Consider the following 18,043-nt stretch of genomic DNA (forward strand, 5'->3'; position numbering starts at 1 on the left):
GGCTGTAAACTGTCAGTCCACGCTCCAGTTTGTATTTTCAGCTCAGTGCAGTGACAGCTCCCCCTCCTCTGCAGCCACAGGCCTTAACGTGCAGAGGAAATGTGATTTGGTGTATTTTCCTCTCCTGATAGGTAACAGGAGACACAGTTCCTGCCTCCTGGGGCTGTGTTCTCATGTGACCCCAGTCACAGAGCTGAACGTCTTATTCAAACCAAACATCAGTTCACATGTATTTGAAAGTGAAGCCAAAATTCTTTGTGTTTCATAATGAGTTTGTTTCCTACTTAAAAGCCCTGAGAGAAGAAAAGAAGAAGGGACTGACGCTCTCTAATACAATAGAAGATTAGCCCGTTAAGTTATGTTGTTTAATTATTTGCTGTTGTTTTTTTGTATGCACCGCTTCCCTTTTGTATATTACAAAGATGTCAAAGCCATGCTGTTGTATATGGAACTGTTAAAATAAATAAATAATAATAATAATTAATTTTTTTTTAAAAAAGGTCACATTGATGTCATTTCCTGTTCTTTCCTGTTCCTGTTCGGCGCGTTAGTCGGGATCGTTTCATAAACGTGATCTTTCGGGAGTTTTCACTTAACTGCCCACAGAACATTAAATTCACCACAAACTTTACAAAGACGTTTTTGTCATTTTCACAATTTAATCCAAACAAAGAAAAGACAGCAGGTCAGCAAGTGTATAACCTGACAATCACCTGTTTGTCTCACTTCTCTGTGACAGATGGGCTCATCACGCCCGGCCCTGCTCTGGAAACAGAGGCCTGACTGTGGGAGAAATATGAAAGGAAGAGCAGCACGTCTCTTTTCACCAAGTAGGCACCGGGTGGAGCTAAACTTAGGAACATTAGGTGTATATTTATATTTTCTACTAGTCCAGCTGTCTGTTATTGAGAAGTGTAGAGAGTAGATCATTGAAAAGTGTATTTTCCCTGTGCAGATAAAATGTGCAGTTTTGATATTCTGATATTTGAATGAATCATTGTTAGTATTGTGTAAATTATTGTAAATCTTTGTTTTGGGGACCAGTTTTTTTACCTCAATAAAATGTCTCAAATCAGGTTGTTTTTGTCTCTTTAATGTGATTCTTCTGCTTTTATGTTTCATTATCCTTGTGTTTTATGATCCCATTTCTTTTTTTCTCTTTTTTTTGTATTTGCTTTTTATGCTTAGTTTTTTCCAGTTGCACTACTGCTATAAAATCCTAAAGAAATAAAATTGTGTCTCATTATCATTATTATGATTATTATTAAATCTAGTATTGCTAATAGCCAACAAGATAGTATCTATGACCATATCTCAGAATGAACAAGTTGGTGCTATTTCACTTGTTAATTCCAGGGGAATAATGAATTCCTCACACAGACACAGGATTGTTGTCCCCACTGTGTTCTTATTCACCCAGATATCAAAGCACGAGCTCACTTGATCAATGCTGCACAGGAAAAACCAGGTTGTGTGTGTAGCAATCCGCTTGTTATATTGATTTAGATAAAGTTTGTAAAGAGCCTGCTTTATTTAGTATTGAGTCATCATCATGTTTATCTCTGCCTTGTGTTTGATTTCATGTCTTTCTCATAAGCAGCTTTCCTATAGTTTCCAGTTCATCAACAAGAAGCATTATTCCCATCACACCTGCCACCTTCCCCCCTCTGCAGCAGGTTTCCCTCCCCTTACATGAGGTGCAGCAGCTCAGCCGGTGAAGCCCTGCTGTCAGCTCTCCACGGCATCTTCTGACAGCTGAGAACTGGCCACTGGTGAATATTCTGGAAACTGCTCATGTAAAGAAACTCTTCTGGGTTTTTGGGTCTTTTCCTCAGACTTCTTGAAACATCTCAGTTTCTATACTTTTAGAAATCATTATCTGTTTATTGGTTTTGGAAACGGATGATTTAAGAAAGCTTGTTAACGAGAAATGCTTCCATTCTCTGACGCAGAGGTTTTGGTGATAGCATTCTTCTCATTTCATCAAATCAAAATTAAATATCTAAATTAAAATAGAAAATGTGGGTGTGATGTTTTAATGTACCTACCTTCATCGCCATGGTTACTATAATAACACAGTCATGGCTCAATTAGGTTTACGCAAAGATGGTGATTTGGGTTAAAATAACTTCCTCAACATTAGACGATCTTTGTTGTCATGGTTACAAAAATAACAACAGTGAACGATCATGGATAATAGAAACAACATAAACTGCTCCTGTCACATGGGAATCGAACACCGCTCTCCTGGGTCATATTCATCCATCCACCCCAACCTCCTCCTGACGTGGACTTTGTCGCTCTATAAACTACGTCACCGCACTTTTCCCTTTGCTCCTGTCATCATCACTACGACCACTAGATGTCGCCTAGCAACAGAACCTGTGGGTCATAGTGACCTGCTGAAAGACGACCTGTGGGCTGGTTTTTTTGTAAAAACGAGAACTGATATTAAAAAAAATATTGATATTGTGTTACCAATACATTAATATAGTGATGGCAGATTGTAGGTCTTTTGTTTATTGGTTAATCTTGTTGCCTTTTCATTGTCCATTATGTGTAATTGTTCTTTTTGTACAATTATGTTTTTGTGTCTAATCTAACACAGTTAACAAAGGTAAAGATAGACTTTATTTATTTATCTTTCTTTTTCAAATTGACTGTAGATATTGTGATAATATCTTTTAGCCACGATAATCATGTAGTGAAAATGTGATAATGTGACAGTCCTGCTGCGAATCATGACAAATAAAAGAATACATACAGAGATGCATGTCCATGAAATCTCACCCTGCTCATGTGGTCAGACGGCCCATGCTCTCATGAAAAAAAGGTCACGGCCTTTGAAAAACGGAGAAAAGACATAAACTAAATCTGTGGCCTAAGTGAAGATTTATTTTTCTGGTGATAACCTTTCAGAGACGAGGAGACGGCGTTCTTCACTGCAGGAAGGAACACAGAACGGGCACAACGAAGACATCAAAGAAATGAATGGAAAGTTATTAATAAAGTACCCTCATGAATAAATAAAAATTACTACTATGAGGTGTCAAACACAAGGACCAGAACAAAAATTTTAATTGCAGCAGTGGAATGAGACCCCCCACCCCCCAGCTCTCTCCTCTGAAGATCTCTCAGCTTCACTGGATGCTTTTGTGTTCGCCGCTCATTATTCTTAAAGGCACTGTTGGAAAAACGGGATATTCTTTTTCTTGTTGTGGAACGTGGCGATATCCTCCTTTTATTGTGGAGAAATTTCCTGCAGGGCAATAAATAAGCAAGACCGAGCCGACTTAATCGGAGGGAGAAATATGGCAATTAACAGTGGGATCTCCACCCAGCGAGGCTCTGCCCTGCATTCTCTCTTTGAACTGGCTGACACATGCAGTTTTTTCTGGGTGCCTTCAAAGCTATGTAAATAAACAATTAAGATCTGGAATGCAAGATTAGGGCAACTTGCTTGTGCTGCTGTGTTATTCATACTGTCACAACCTTGTCCTCTTCTTCCTGTTCATCATCATTCTCTGCATATTTTTTTTTGTATCTTTCTCCAGCATCTCTCTGGCCTGGTCCTCTCCACACACACGCACCGTGCATGCATGTGTATGTGTTTGCATGTGCGTCCATCTGTTTATGGATTTCAATGACAGATTTCTGGATGTGACTTGAGCTAATGATGAAATGGCTGTTGTGCTGTTTGAACCGTGTCTCATGGCCTCAGCGTCATATTTACAGCACAAGATGACTCATTAGATTAGAAGATTAACAGAGATCAGGTTTGTTTGTTTTTATGACCAGTGAGATTCCCGACAACCCGAACAACCATCAACCCTCTGATACGACCCACAGCAGCGTCTCCTGAAAGAGCCCCCCCCCCATGGCTGCATGGACCTCAGTTGTCATGGTTGCAATAATAAACACACAGACTGCACTGAGAATGCCACACCTACCTTCATCACCATGGTTACTATAATAACAGTCATGTCTTGGTTCAGGTAAAGATGGTGATTTGGGTTAAAATAACTTCCTCAACATTAGACGATCTTTGTTGTCATGGTTACAATAATGAGTGAACAGTCATGGATAATAGAAACAACATAAACTGCTCCTGTCACATGGGAATCGAACACCGCTCTCCTGGGTCATATTCATCCATCCACCCCAACCTCCTCCTGACGTGGACTTTGTCGCTCTATAAACTACGTCACTGCACTTTTCCCTTTGCTCCTGTCATCATCACTACGACCACTAGATGTCGCCTAGCAACAGAACCTAACTATGGGTCATAGTGACCTGCTGCAAGCTTAGAAATCAACATGTTATATTTTTATATAGACAGATACTTTATTGTCATTGCACTGATAAAACAATACAACAAAACTCCATATAGTAGCATCCTAAAATAATAAATAGTTATAATCACTAAAATAAGTAGTACATCCTAAAATAAATAGTATAATCACTAAGCCTAAAGTAGTCATAATAAAATAGACATTGTGATCAAATCATAGTCCAGCACAAAAAATGTCCTTTTTATACAGATTCAACATATTAAATATTGAGCTCAAAGGTGCAGGAAGGTGATTTATTTTTAACCTTTGGAATTAGCCAGGCTAGCTGTGTCCCCAGGCTTTATACTAAGCTAACCATGTCTGGCTGTAGACAGAGGTATCACTCTTTTCATCTTCACCACACATATGCATGTATGTCCCAAAATGTCAAACGACACCTTTGAAGGATGTGGATTAGCGTTATCTGCACCCAAAATGACAACATATCTGAATATTCCCAAAACTCCAGGATTTACTGTGACTAATAACAGCAGATGAGGAAACATCAGTGGGGTCGAAAATGCAGACGAAGCGGCAGAGAGAGGAGGGGGGAGCCTGGGAGTGAGGCCGGAAAGGGTTTAATTTCAAGCTGAAGTGAATCCACTTCTCCCTTGTTGTCATTTTTGTTCTGTTCCATGTCTGCAAATTTCATGTCTTTCTCACAGTGACTGGAGCCATTTAGTCCAAACTTCTCTGAGGCAGTGTCCTCATGAAAACTGCAAAAGCAGAGGAGTCTTCCTGTCTGTGCGGATCATCAGCTGGATGGTACGAATACTGTACAGTTCTCAAATATCAGGAACTAAGCCTGGACAATTCAGAATCACTTTAGGACAAGTTGCCATTTGTTTTATTCCTAGTCGACACCTTGACTTACAGCTAATATACTGATCCAACTGGCTGATCTCGACCATTTCACATGAAAATCAGACTGAAAACGCGGCTCGTTGAGGCCTCGGGGATTTAACCGAATCCAGTCTCTCTGGTGTCTCGGCCTCGGCTCCACCGAGTGCGGATTTAAATGAGAATGAAAATATCTCAGGATAATATGAGAATTAAGTTGCCTCATAAATCATCAGCAGAGAAGGTGATAAATCTGCAGGGATTTGTCAGGAGGAATCAACCAGACGCTCTCCCGTGTTAAAGTAGTTCAGCTTTCCCTCTGTTTACCTTCACAGCATCCACCAGTGGGATTCCAGTTTGTTCTGCAACATCAGGACAGTTTTCCACTGGTCCTGTGGACCCGCTCCTGTGTTTCCCTTTCTGACTGACTCTCAAGCACCATTGACAAATGAAGGCTTCAACATGCTGTGTAATTAGCAGCAAACACTCCACAGTGAAACTGCATCAGCACCGTGATGTTTATATGTCACGGACTGGTTGGTTGGGGTTTTAGCCCTGATGCACACCCACCGAACAGGAGCACTGAGTCATCCAAGGCTCTCAGTTCATTAGTCTAAACCAAACTACAGCTGTTGTTTCCAGAACATTTTCAAAAACAACCCTAAACTTATTCCCAGCTACAGAACATTAGAGAACAGACTTTTAATTTTACTGCACAAAGCATCTTTTTTGTGTGTGTGTGTTTCACTTATTTAGGAAGTGTTGCCAGTCAATTAGCTTAGCATAAAGCAGAAACAGCTGTGCAGAAATGCAGAGTAACCTTTGAGCAAAAACTTGAGGTTTTAAGACACTTAGTTTTAACAGTTGAACTATTAGCTGTTGAACTGAGCTGAAAACCAATACTTACATTTAACAGTGTGATCCTCGGGCTCTCTGTTGGTGTTATTTTACCACTGTGCAATGAATCTTGGGATAGGTTGGGTCACAAAGGATCCACCCCTTTGTTGGAAAAGCAAGGAAAAGAAGGTCGCATATAAAGGAGCCTTTGAAATGGGACAGGCCCAGTCGCACTGCTATGATGCCATTGGAGGGCGGCCTCTGAATTTGTGAATCAGACCGGTTGTATTCTGCTGTTTGCAGCGGCAGCTTTTCACCTCCCTTTACTTGCACAAATTTAACATTTGAGAACGTTTTTTGTGGTTTTCACAGATTATTGCTGTTGCTGCATTCAAACAGAACAAGCTCCAAAAGCAGTCTCTTATTTCACTGGAACATTTTAAAAGATTGTACTTATGTATTTACAATCACACTTGCACATGCTTTCTTTAAATGTGAAAATGTAAAATGTATGTCTGTGAATGATCTGTGTGTCCATGTTACTGTCCATATCTGCCTGTGTATAAACTGTATATGACTATTTTTGTACTGCAGGTCCCTCTTGAAAAAGATGAGACTACTACTAATAATAATCTAATAATAATACTAATACTAATAATCCCATCAACCATCATACTGCCTCTTCAGATGTTAGAAGTTTTTTTGTCTCTAAAGTTTTTTTAGCATTTCATGGTGGACGTGTGTCAGCCACATTCTGCACCACGTCAAACCCATGCATCCTTTTGTGTCCACTTTGCATTAACTTTGTGCGTCTCTGAAAGTCGCTCTGCATTTACACAAAAATGCTTAAGAACGGCTGCGTTGCATTTCGACGTCTGTCACATTTCCCAGAAAGACTGATTGTGATTTGTCGATTAATGCAGGTTTTACTTTACTTCACAGAGAGCCACTGTGCTGACAGTCTGTGCAGCAGCACACTTTATATCAAGCTTCCAAAATCTCCTTTTCCCTAAAAAAATCTCTTATCACTGTTGTCAGCACATTTTGGGCTCAGTTTTCCTCGGTGTATAAATATCTTCAAGCCGCCTCAGCACAGGGAGGACAGAGAGGAGAAGTCATCTGGACATGCTGTATTATGTATGGCCGAAGGAGTCGGGGGTCTTGAGCTGGCAGCCAGGGAAGACCTTGTTGCTATGGCAACTAATGAACCATGTTTGAAGGGGGGGGGGGGTCATGTATGAGGTTCTCGATCTCTGGAAAAGATGCTGAAATGGGCCATTTCACAGGGTCTTTGTAACAAGTCAGCGCATCCTACACATCCTCAGATGACTGGATGGTATGTGACCATGTGCATGATGAGATCAGTGATTTGGAATAAAAAGGACGAGAAAAGAAAGAAGCCACAGGAAGTAGAAAAAGAGACAGAAGGAGAGTCAGGAGGAGGCTGACCGGCTCTTGAGAGACTGACAGGGGAGGTGTCTGTCAGGACACGTCTGCAAGTGAACCCAATTCCAGAGGCGACAAAAAGGCAGTCTGATGGCTGAGGACAGTACAAACACACACACACGTGCACACACACAGCAGTCTGCAGTGCAGGAGGAATCTCCGACTTGTTCCTCTCCATACACACCAGCAGCAGACCTAATTGCAAAGTGGGACATTATATAGGACACACTGAAAAAAAACATGGAGGTCTAAAAAGAGAATAGGAGGAAAGTGAGAGCACTGATGCAGTAAAGTCCTGTAGTGTCCAAACAACACAAACACACACACACACCTGGTGTGAAGTCTTATGCATGATAAGGACTTTGTTGTTTCAAGGTCCCATATAGTATAAAGATCCAGTATAAAATTCCATGTGTTTGTGATTCTAAAGCAGGTCTAGGTTCTATATTAATACTGTGAAAGTATCAAAGCCTCAGTCCACAGAGAAATGCACACAGCCTGTATTCAGAAACTGAGCCTTAAAACCAGCCGTCAGGACTTCTGCAACTTTGTGATGTCACAGCAAAGCAGTCACTGCCCCAAGCCCCGCCCACCTGGACCCACCATCCAACCTTGCAGGATTTGGTTTCTTTGAGCGTTTACCTGAAATCTGCTATATTTTTATTGGACCACTCAGAAGACAGTCAGCCAATCAGAAGAGAGGCTCAGATCCTCTCTTCTGATTGGCTGACTGAGCTGTTGTTACTAGAGCTCCAGAGAGAAGCCTGAGAGAGGAGATGTAAAACTACACTGAGATGATTTCTGGTTCTTAAGACCACAAATATATCTTCTGATGGAGATCAACACTTCAGATAAAACACTGGAAAGGTGTAAAATATGGGACCTTTAAGGTACAGTATAGGCCCGTAGATGGTCCATGACATCATCATCATCATCATCACCATCACTGATGCAACAAATTCATCCTCTGCAACTTATCAAAATCTTATTCATCAAATCAAGTTTTCCTCTGCAGTAATTCAGTATCATTTGTTCTCATCTGCTGATTAGACGTTCGTCCTCGCTGTCGTTTTTAACTTGATATGTGGCTGATTGCTGATTGTCTGGCTGCAAATTGGGTTTCCCCTCAGAGACAATGAAGTTTGAATCATACTGATTATAATGTGTGGGACTCTTTGGCAAAGGCAAATCGGAAAGAATCTGAGGGGAAGGAGATTGTTTTGGTTTCGAATTTCTTCCTGCGGTGATAATATATCTGCCTCAGTTTTTAAATGTAGCTTCATAAAAGAGGAAATGTCACAGGGACTGTAATTTTAAAGCACTTTGAGTGGTGGATAAGACAAGGAAAGTGCTATATAAGTGCATTCAATTTAATTATATAATCAGTAAAAAGTCAGGATTTATCAAAAGGATTCTGATAAAAATAAAAAGTGCAGATGTTGAGAGTAACCAGTTCTCCAACCTGCACCACAACAACCCTCTGATACGACCGTAGTGTCTCCTGAAACAGCGCCCCCACGGCGGCAGGCCAACCAGACCTTGGTTGTCAAGGTTACAATAATAACAATGAATAGAGACAACACAAACTGCTACTTTCACGTGGGAATCGAACACCACTCCTGACGTGGACTTTGTCGCTCTATAAACTACGTCACCGCACTTTTCCCTTTGCTCCTGTCACCATTACTACGACCACTAGAAGTCACCTAGCAACAAAACCTAACTATGGGTCATAATAACCTGCGACCTATGGGCTCGGTTTTTTAGATAGTTGTAGAGATGATATTTCATTTTTCAGGAAGTGTACTTACAAGTGGGTAAAACTTAAAATGATGAAAACTGGGGGGAAAACAAGTTTTCATCAATTTATTGGCAAAATAGAAAAACATTCAAATCCAAATATTTTATGTACCAACATCATGGCTCCTATCATCCCTCTGTCCTGTCTCCACTGTGTTTCTGTGATTTGATTTAACACAATTAATTTAGTGATATGCACCATTTAAGCACAATATCAGCTGAAATAATGAAAGTCTTAAAACTAGACCTTTACACAAAGTCAGGGTCTGAACCTTGGGGCCAAGAAATTCACAATCAAATTACTAAAAACCAATTAACTCTCAGGGAGCCTGTGGCTCTCAGGGCTGGGGTCAGTTGACCAGTTTGCCTGGTGGGTAATGCAGCTTCGACTGAGCTGAAGAAGACGAAATCTGTAAGAGAGGTGGTGAAAACCTGTTTAAACTGTGGGATAAATGTTTGTAGAATAAATGTGAGAGAGTTTTGCTTTTATGTTATGAAGCTGAGAGGTTATGAGCCATTATAAATATTATAAATGACCATAGGTGGCATTATGGAGGGGGGGCCGTGGCTCAGGTGGTAGAGCAGGTCGGCTGCTGATCCCTGGGTTGGTGGCTCGATCCGAACCAGGTTGTGTCAGGTGACTAGCACAGGCGGCACTATCATCATCGAAAACATATATCAGCAACAAATCTTTACCTGTGACTTTAAGATGCTCCAATCTTCTGAAATTTTAATGATGAAAAAAAAAGGTTTCTCTTTCAGCTCCACACATTGTTTGTGTTTGGTTTTATGGCACATTTACAAAGTCAGAGAACAGCTGGTGCACAGCTGGAGCATTTAGCAGCTTAAGAACCAGATGTTTCCCACAGGAGGTGGTGGAGACCAAACACACTGGGTGAACACCATCACTACTCCAAATGACCCATAATGTTGCTCTGTTAATGTCGGCTGTGTAAAAAATGACTGTTGGGGAAACCATTCGCCACATGAACTTTATCAATGTTATTGGAACCATAATAATAAAGTTTCTTCAAACAGCACTTCAGAGATTTCAAAGTGCTTCACAAATTACTCAAGATAAAAAAGGAAAACAATAAAAACAATAAAATTAAAATTAACTAAATTTATTGAAAAGCTTTGTGACAGAACTGTGTTTTTCGAAGTGATGTAAAAGAAAATAGAGGTGCTATGACGACAAAATCTCATTTATTCAATTTATTCAATATTCCCCTTAATACAAACAAACACACAGGCAAGACAGAAAATGTAATTCAACTTGGATGATATTTGACAGAGATGCTTCTGAGCAGAAAGAGATAAATGTAGAATATTAGAGAGCATAAGATTGACCCTTGTGGAGCACCATATCTCAGGTGAGCTGCTACAACAAAGCACAATATCCAAACAAAGAATGACATTTTTGTAGGTTTTTTTTTTTTTTTGATGAAGCGTATCAGAGTGAGTCAAAGGCTTTGCTAAGATTCATCAGAACCAGGATCGAACACCCCCCCCCCGTTTGTGCCGAGGAGGAGCTCGCCACTGATGCCATCGATCCTCTGGGTATTGGGAGGATCAAAGTGGGACGACTGATGATTGCTTCCCTGCTGATTTATCTGTGAAGCGTCGTGCCCACTCCCCTGGAGGGATAGAAAAAAGAGATTCTTGGACGAGTTTTCCTCACCGGGTGAGACCTGTGCCCCCCCACCCAGCATGTTGTTTAATCATCATTACTGTCACAGCATCACTGACCAAAACTCGATTCCCCTCTGATGCACTCAGAGTATCCGTCTGTCTTTTGCAGATATAATTGCTGAAGTGTTTCTCCTGACGTGCTCCAGTGTTTCACACTGATGCATTAAGATGAAGATGGGGTCATTTATTTGTTGAGCTCTCCTGGAGCCTGGCTGTACTCCCTCCACCACCTCACATCACAGCTGCCCTTCCTCACCGCTCTCTATCTCCCTCACTCACTCCATCTCTGAAAGCACATTAATCATTGCAGTCTCCCACATGTTTTCACCTCTAACTCCTCCCCGCCCTTTTTTCTCCTACTCCTCCGGTTCTCTTCCTCTGGTGCTGGAGGCAAGTGGGTCACCAGCAACTGGCAGAGGGAGAGAGAGAGAGAGAGCTGAAGGTGCGGGAGAGAACCGAAATGCAGGTTTCCAATGAGACGCCTTCTTTTATTAGAACCCAGTCTGAGTGGTTCACTGCACAAGCCTCCAGATCCAAAACCAAGTTGACTTCATGTCAGTGTGAAGTGTAAAATTGTGCTGTTCAGCCTAATAAATGTGGAAGTGGGTGATTCATCCATGTCAGTAACAAATGGAAAAGTCTAATCCTGGACTGTGCCATTTTCTTTTTTACACACACAAAACATGACAATGTAGGCGACAGAAAACTGTGATCGCTCAGTAATGAAAAATTAGCATGAATTCAAAGAGCTGCACAAGGGCTTTTATTGTGAAAAGAACATAACAGCAGCTAGAGATTGAAGACATTGAGAAAACCAGGGTGTACCCCTCCACATATCTGCCCCTCTGCCTTCAGCAGGACGTACTGTTGCATGAGATCGAGTCAAAAGAGAAAAGGGAACATCTTCATTAATATCATTCATGAGGTTGAAAACTGGTGATTTAGAGGCAGGAAATCAGCTGTTGTAGCTGCAGCTGCAATGAGAAGGAAAATGGGGCAAACCCCATGAAGATGTGTATGAACTCGCCTCATTGGTCCCATTCATGATATCTCAGGAAACACTGAAATCCCACCCTGCAACAGAGCGGCTCTGTTGGTCAGCCTGGTCCATGTGTATCTGGTCTGTGGTTCTGGTTTTAAATGTGTAAACTTTGCCATCTAGTGGCTGCACCTGCACATCACATCTAACACACGCACAAATAAGCTCAGTATATTCACAATGACTATATATATATATGATATATATATATATATATATATATATATATATATATCATATATATATAAAATACATACTATAAATATAATGACGTAAATTTCTGAAAAACACCATTGCACATGATGAGAACTTTTACTTTTGGAATCATTTTGCTGCAAATACTTTTGAACTTTTATGCGCAACACAACCTCAAATACTGGCAGAGGTGAATCTGCCTCAGTCACAAACATGATTGTGTTGCACCCACCTGCCAAATACTCCAGATGAATGGCACTGGCGGATTTCTGAAAAAAAAAAACCCTCCTTGAGTCCGTTCCCTGCCCTATATACTGTATCTGCTGATGAAGATCATGTGATGTGGCCAAAAACTTCAGAACAGCTACTAAATGGTCCACGAGGCGAGACTGCTTCCTCACGTGCAGAACGTGCAGTTCATGACAACTGTCAACTGGGAAAACTCCTACTGCTGATGAAGATCATGTCATATGGCCAAAAGCCCCAAGAACTGGAACTAAATAGACTTTGTAGTGAGAAATCTTGTATGTTGCATGTCAAAGGATAAAACATGCAGAAGTAAAGGAGATATATTCATTGTTAATGTATAGAACATGTTTCTTGCATTTAAACTTTTATTGGCAAATTTTATCCAATACTGACGTTTGATTCATCTGCACTGATCTTCTCAGACAAAAGAATATAAATTGGATTATTGTGCGTTTCCCTTGTGCACGTTTTTCACTCTGCATGTGGCTTCTATTCTTCTGAAGATGAGAAAAGATCATCTGAAACTTTAATGATCCCTGTGAGAAAAAGTCTTAGTCATCTGAAGTAGCAGATATTAATTGGATCTGAAGAAGAAATACAGTAAAAGAATGTAACTGAGTGTGGACTTTAAACAGCCTGCAGCAGAGCGTCTCTAGATGCCACGCAGTGTTTCCAGTGTGTAGAAATACACCACACTCCAACACCAGGATGTGTTTTTTGGACTTGTCATTCTTGGCAATTTGGGATTTGGGACTTCTTATTCTTGTCTTCAGGAAATTAACAATCTACGAATTTCTTTGAACTGAAACATGGAATATATTTTTTTCTTCAGTATTCAACTCACACTTAAATTGTAAAATATTTTGGAAGCGAGGAGCCAAATCACAGCATTTTAAACCCAAACTGCACATCAGCACTTCAAAGGAGAACGGCCTCTTCTGTTCTGAGGCTCCAGTCTCCAGAGGAACCGGTCTCTGTGTGACTGCTGAGAGTCGGTGTCTAAAGACAGTCCTCTCCTCTTTGACTGTGAGATCCAGGAAGCAAACAAAACAAAACGTTTCAGCCAGTAAATTCTGTTTGTAATTATGAAAGTGTGAGTGAATCATTCAGATTTGGACCATTCTGCACGATAAAAGAATAAACCTCTCATCAAGGTAGATTTTCCTTTAAAGCCTTGCTATAATTATTTCACCTGTTTTTCAGTTGCTAATATTCAAATTGCTGCATTAGAAAATATAATTATACTAGTTTAATTAACTTTTTTTAAAGCAAGGAGAATTGGTAGATTCAGTGGCTTCAGAAATAAACTGTTTGGTAATTTTGTGTTTGCAAGTTGGTAATTAATTCTGCATAAGATCATCTATAACAGACACTAAAATGCAGAGAGAGATGAGATGTAAAACTACACTGAGATGGTTTTTGGTTCTTAAAATCACAGATATATCTTCTGATGGAGATCAACACTTCAAATAAAACACAGGAAAGGTGTAAAATATGGGACCTTTAATATGGCACGGAAAATTTGTGTATGTAAATGGTGTATATAAAATTAAAGGCCAAAAAATGAAGCTAAACCAATTTAGATAAAACCTAGAACATCGTGAAACGTGCATAAGGTGAAGGTTGAATAATTTGCGACACCACCGTGTGGTTCATCATCCAACACAACAATCTGACGACTGAGAAGAGCGGACGCCACAGGCTGTCAGTAAAATACACATCATAAGGGCAAACTGAAGAAAAGTCCAACAAGCTTTATTAAATGTCTTCTGGGAGGGTGAAGGGTGAGCTGAAAACGTTCACCACTGACACAGTATTGCACCAAGTGAAGCCTGAAGTCACCAGAAGGCCAACAGCATCACTAACTCTTAAAAATAGAGGCAGTAGAGAAAATATGTCATCTGAACATTTTTCAGTAGTTTACCTTTTTCATAAATAGATTCAGTTCACTGTTTGTCCATCAGTCACCTTTATGTACAGATCATTACAACAAACTCGTACCCAACTGAGGATTTCAACAAAACCAGACCAATTAACGAGCCAAAAAATATCTTTCATCTTTTTTTAAATTTCTTTTTTTTTTAGCTGGTTAGTTGAGCTTGTTTTGTGAAAACCTCATCACATTTTCCTCTTTAACAATCGAGAAGAAATGTACAGTCATCATACATCAGGCAGAGTGGATAGAAATGCATATATACATACATACAGTCCATAACAGATACTGTACACTATGAGGATGCACGCATAAATACAGAAAAACCTTAAATACATACAGTATGTATTTCAGTATCCTTTTTTTCGCAGTACATGTTCAATGGCACACCATGATACAGGAGGAAAAGTTCAGTATAGTTTTAAACCATGGTCTCCCACTAACTTTGACTGACAGCACTTGTTCAAACTGCCAAGGTCAGGACACACACACCTTTGGCTTTAACGGTTTAAAGGGAACAGGGGTGGGGGAGCTGTAGTGCTTCTGAGCTTAGAGATGATGATTATATGTACATCTGGAGTATCAGTGCATAGTTTTTTTTTTTTTTTTTTTTTTTTTTAAATCAGCATCACGATTATGTGCAAGGTATGAAACCAGGCAAGTAAAGCAGCAGCCGGTGCCAACGTTTGTGATTTTGGATGTGAAGCAAACAGAAAACTGACAGATGGGTTGTTTGCATGTTTGCTCCCGGCTCAGGGGAGCAGCGACGAGGTGGAGGTGATATTTAAAATAAGATTTATACAGCAGTGTTAACAAAGAACGAATATGGCTTTCTGCACCTTCTTGGTTACATCGAAGTTCAAGTTCCATCTTTCTCAAACTCCTGCCTGAGGCTTTTTTTGTGTCAAAAAATTAAGGTTCTTTCCTCGTCTCCTCTGTAACGTGGATCAGAAAACAAACTGTGGGCAACAGGCCATAATAATGAAGGACTCCACCTGCTTGTTTTTACAAAGAACAGCACAGAAAGAGGAGGGAGGGTCATGCTTTAAGGCTTGGTTTACCATATAAGATGTTTATAAAAAGAAATGGAATAATGAATGTTGTAATTTAAGCTAAACTAATGAAACCAGTGGTCAGACATCAACACTGAATCTAATCAATAACTTATCTGTGTCCAGCCTTTAACAGAAAAACAAACTGAACGTTTACGCTTCACAACATAAAAAAAAAAAAAAAAAAAAAACAGACTTCAGCTTTTAGAGTTTTAACCTTGAGCCAGTTTGTTCCCGGCGTGACCTCACTACAGGGCACCGGTGAGGCACATGAGGACGAGCACGTGGATCGTAAGCAAGTAGGCCAGGAAGAAATACCGAGAGCGGGCGCGGCTCGTCAGCAGCCTGGAGAAGTAGAGGCTCCTCCCCCTGAGCCACCGTCGACACGCCACCATCCCACCTTTCACCTGGAGGGACACACACCACAAACAGAGCTGCCACTCATACCATGATACCTTACTGCTTTATTTAAAGTGAACATGAACAAGGGTGAATCACCAGGGGCGGTGGTGACAGTAATCAGGTCCCAGGTTAAAGAAATAAAAACGTACCTTTCGTGTTATTAGAGGCTGGTTTGGGTTGAGACTGAGAGCCTCCCACTCCTCCTCTGTTTCCATCTCGATACTGAAATCTCTTTGGCTGTCTCTGGACAGACTGGAGCCAGCGCTGCACAACAGAGACATGTTGATGATGTGTGTGTGTCTGTGATTGAAACAGATAAGTGACTGAATCTGGGTCTCACCTCTTCGCTCTGTCCTCAGCAAGACGTAGAGCCTCCTCCACTGTCTCTCTCCTGGCTCTCTCATCTGCCAGACTCTGCTCCACCTCGAGCAGCCTGAACACACACACACACAGCATGTTAATATATCCATGAGCTGGACCAATGTTAGACGGAGAAGTTTGGTCTCACCTCTCTCTGAGCTGACCCACTTCAGCAGTTTCAGCGACCGTGGAGTCGTTGCTCCTCTCCTGTGGAGCTCCAGGTGCAACCTCAGCATGCACTGACCCCTGGTGGTGGGGACACAACATTACAAGTAAATACAGACCTAACTGTGGAATTATGATGGAAAAAAAATGCATCAAAAGCCTCTGAAGTAATAAGACATGTGAGAAAACAGACGCAGATGTGCACAGATACATGAATTCACATAAACCAATTGGACATTATCAGGGGACAGGGGCAACACTGTTCTATTAACCTGATGTTGAAATATAATGTAGATATCAGAAGCAAAAAGAAAAACCACAGAAATATTATACACACAAGCATTAGAGTTATTTACCAGAGCCTGGCCTTGGACTTGGCTCTCTAGCCAGTGGCAGCGATTCTGCGTGTCCCTCAGGGTTTGGGAAACGGCCCTCAGCTGAGCTGCAACAGCTCCTTTCTCCTCGACGACCTGCTGCATCTGGTGGGGGTGAGGAAGAGGAAGAGTGTTCATGGGAGATTTAGTAGATTTTAGCTTCAGTGGTGATGGATTACTTGATTTTTCTGTCAGGGAGGAGATTCATTCATTCTTACTTTTCTTGTATCTTGTATAGAAATTGACAATAATCAGTGGGTAGAAATGTCGAGTCATTAGACCTGAGTCAGTATGGATTCCGCCAACACTGGACACATCACACAAGCTGGCTCGGCTGTTTCATACCTTGGTGTTGAGTTGCTGAAAGTACTGGTCTCGTTGCTGGATCTCATACATGCAGCGCTGCAGGTCTCTGTGCAGCTGGACCCTCTCTGCCTCCAACCGACTCACAACCTCCTCCATCCCACTCTGACCTGCCTCCTGCTGCACGGAGGGAAACATTCTGGTTAAAAAAGTCAAAAACTAAACACCTATCTGACAACTCAAAGTTCTTTAAGATAAACTACTACAAATGCAGTGTTCATGTGAGTAAACTTACCTTGACTGGAGGTTTGTCCTTCCTTTCTCTGTCAGACCTACAACAACAGAAGTCTTTTAGTGTCTTAGGCAAAAATATTGAACAATTGTTGGACAACCACAAGAGGTCAGTGTCTGTGTCTGTTACTTCCTAAGTAACTCTTTGAAGTCATAGTTTGTGTGAGGAGCTTATTTATAGTCAGTAGATTCAGATCAGCTCCCAGTTTAGAGAAGCAGCAGGAGCACTGACACAGAAGCTGCAGTGTGGACGGGGCCATCGGCAAAAGCGTATTTCAGCCACTTCAAAACTTGCCCAGAAATAACCCAATATTATAATATCAGTTGAAGTGTTGGCTTTATTTTGAATATTTTCACCACTTTATCTTGACCTCAAACAGCCCTTTCCTTTGGAACTACAGTTAGAAAAGCTCCAGCTGCTTCTCTAAACTGGGAGCTGATTGAAAATGCGCAAGTTGAATGAACTTATCCTCAGTCTGCGTTACCTCTGATTTGCTGCCTCCTCCTGAGAGCCGCCAACTTCTTCCGGTGGACTTCTGTGAGTTTGCATCTTCTCATCGGTTGTCTGCTGAAACATGAAAGCAGAAGAAAGTCATCAGTCACAAAAATACAACAATTAAAAAAAAAGAAAATGTAATTAATACAGAATTTCATGGACACCAGAGCATGTGCATCCCAACATAAAAATCACCATGCAAGTCAAAGCAATGAATAAATAAATCATGGCCCTTCAT

The 18,043-nt window shown here is 40.9% G+C and overlaps 1 protein-coding gene across 5 annotated transcripts in view; it reads right to left on the minus strand.

Annotated features, from left to right (window-relative positions):
- Positions 1 to 14,168: 14,168 nt before the first annotated feature.
- The window catches only part of LOC139628262 (golgin subfamily B member 1-like), a 33,594-nt gene continuing 29,719 nt past the window's right edge, over positions 14,169 to 18,043 (minus strand). For 2 of the 5 annotated variants that reach the window (XM_071489768.1, XM_071489773.1), the window contains exons 22-29: positions 17,795 to 17,877; positions 17,314 to 17,350; positions 17,061 to 17,198; positions 16,698 to 16,820; positions 16,325 to 16,422; positions 16,157 to 16,249; positions 15,966 to 16,080; positions 14,169 to 15,821 (exon numbers count right to left, since the gene is read on the minus strand). In XM_071489768.1, the coding sequence (XP_071345869.1) occupies positions 15,663 to 15,821; positions 15,966 to 16,080; positions 16,157 to 16,249; positions 16,325 to 16,422; positions 16,698 to 16,820; positions 17,061 to 17,198; positions 17,314 to 17,350; positions 17,795 to 17,877 (846 nt within the window). In that variant the 3' untranslated portion in view covers positions 14,169 to 15,662. The remainder of the gene's footprint in view (positions 15,822 to 15,965; positions 16,081 to 16,156; positions 16,250 to 16,324; positions 16,423 to 16,697; positions 16,821 to 17,060; positions 17,199 to 17,313; positions 17,351 to 17,794; positions 17,878 to 18,043) is intronic. The other 3 variants (XM_071489772.1, XM_071489770.1, XM_071489769.1) reach the window with 3 other exon arrangements.

Source organism: Trachinotus anak, unplaced genomic scaffold, assembly GCF_046630095.1.
Source record: "Trachinotus anak isolate AG129_WGS33_773 ecotype Australia unplaced genomic scaffold, CSIRO_AGI_Tana_v1 ptg000011l, whole genome shotgun sequence".
Lineage (NCBI taxonomy): Eukaryota > Metazoa > Chordata > Actinopteri > Carangiformes > Carangidae > Trachinotus > Trachinotus anak.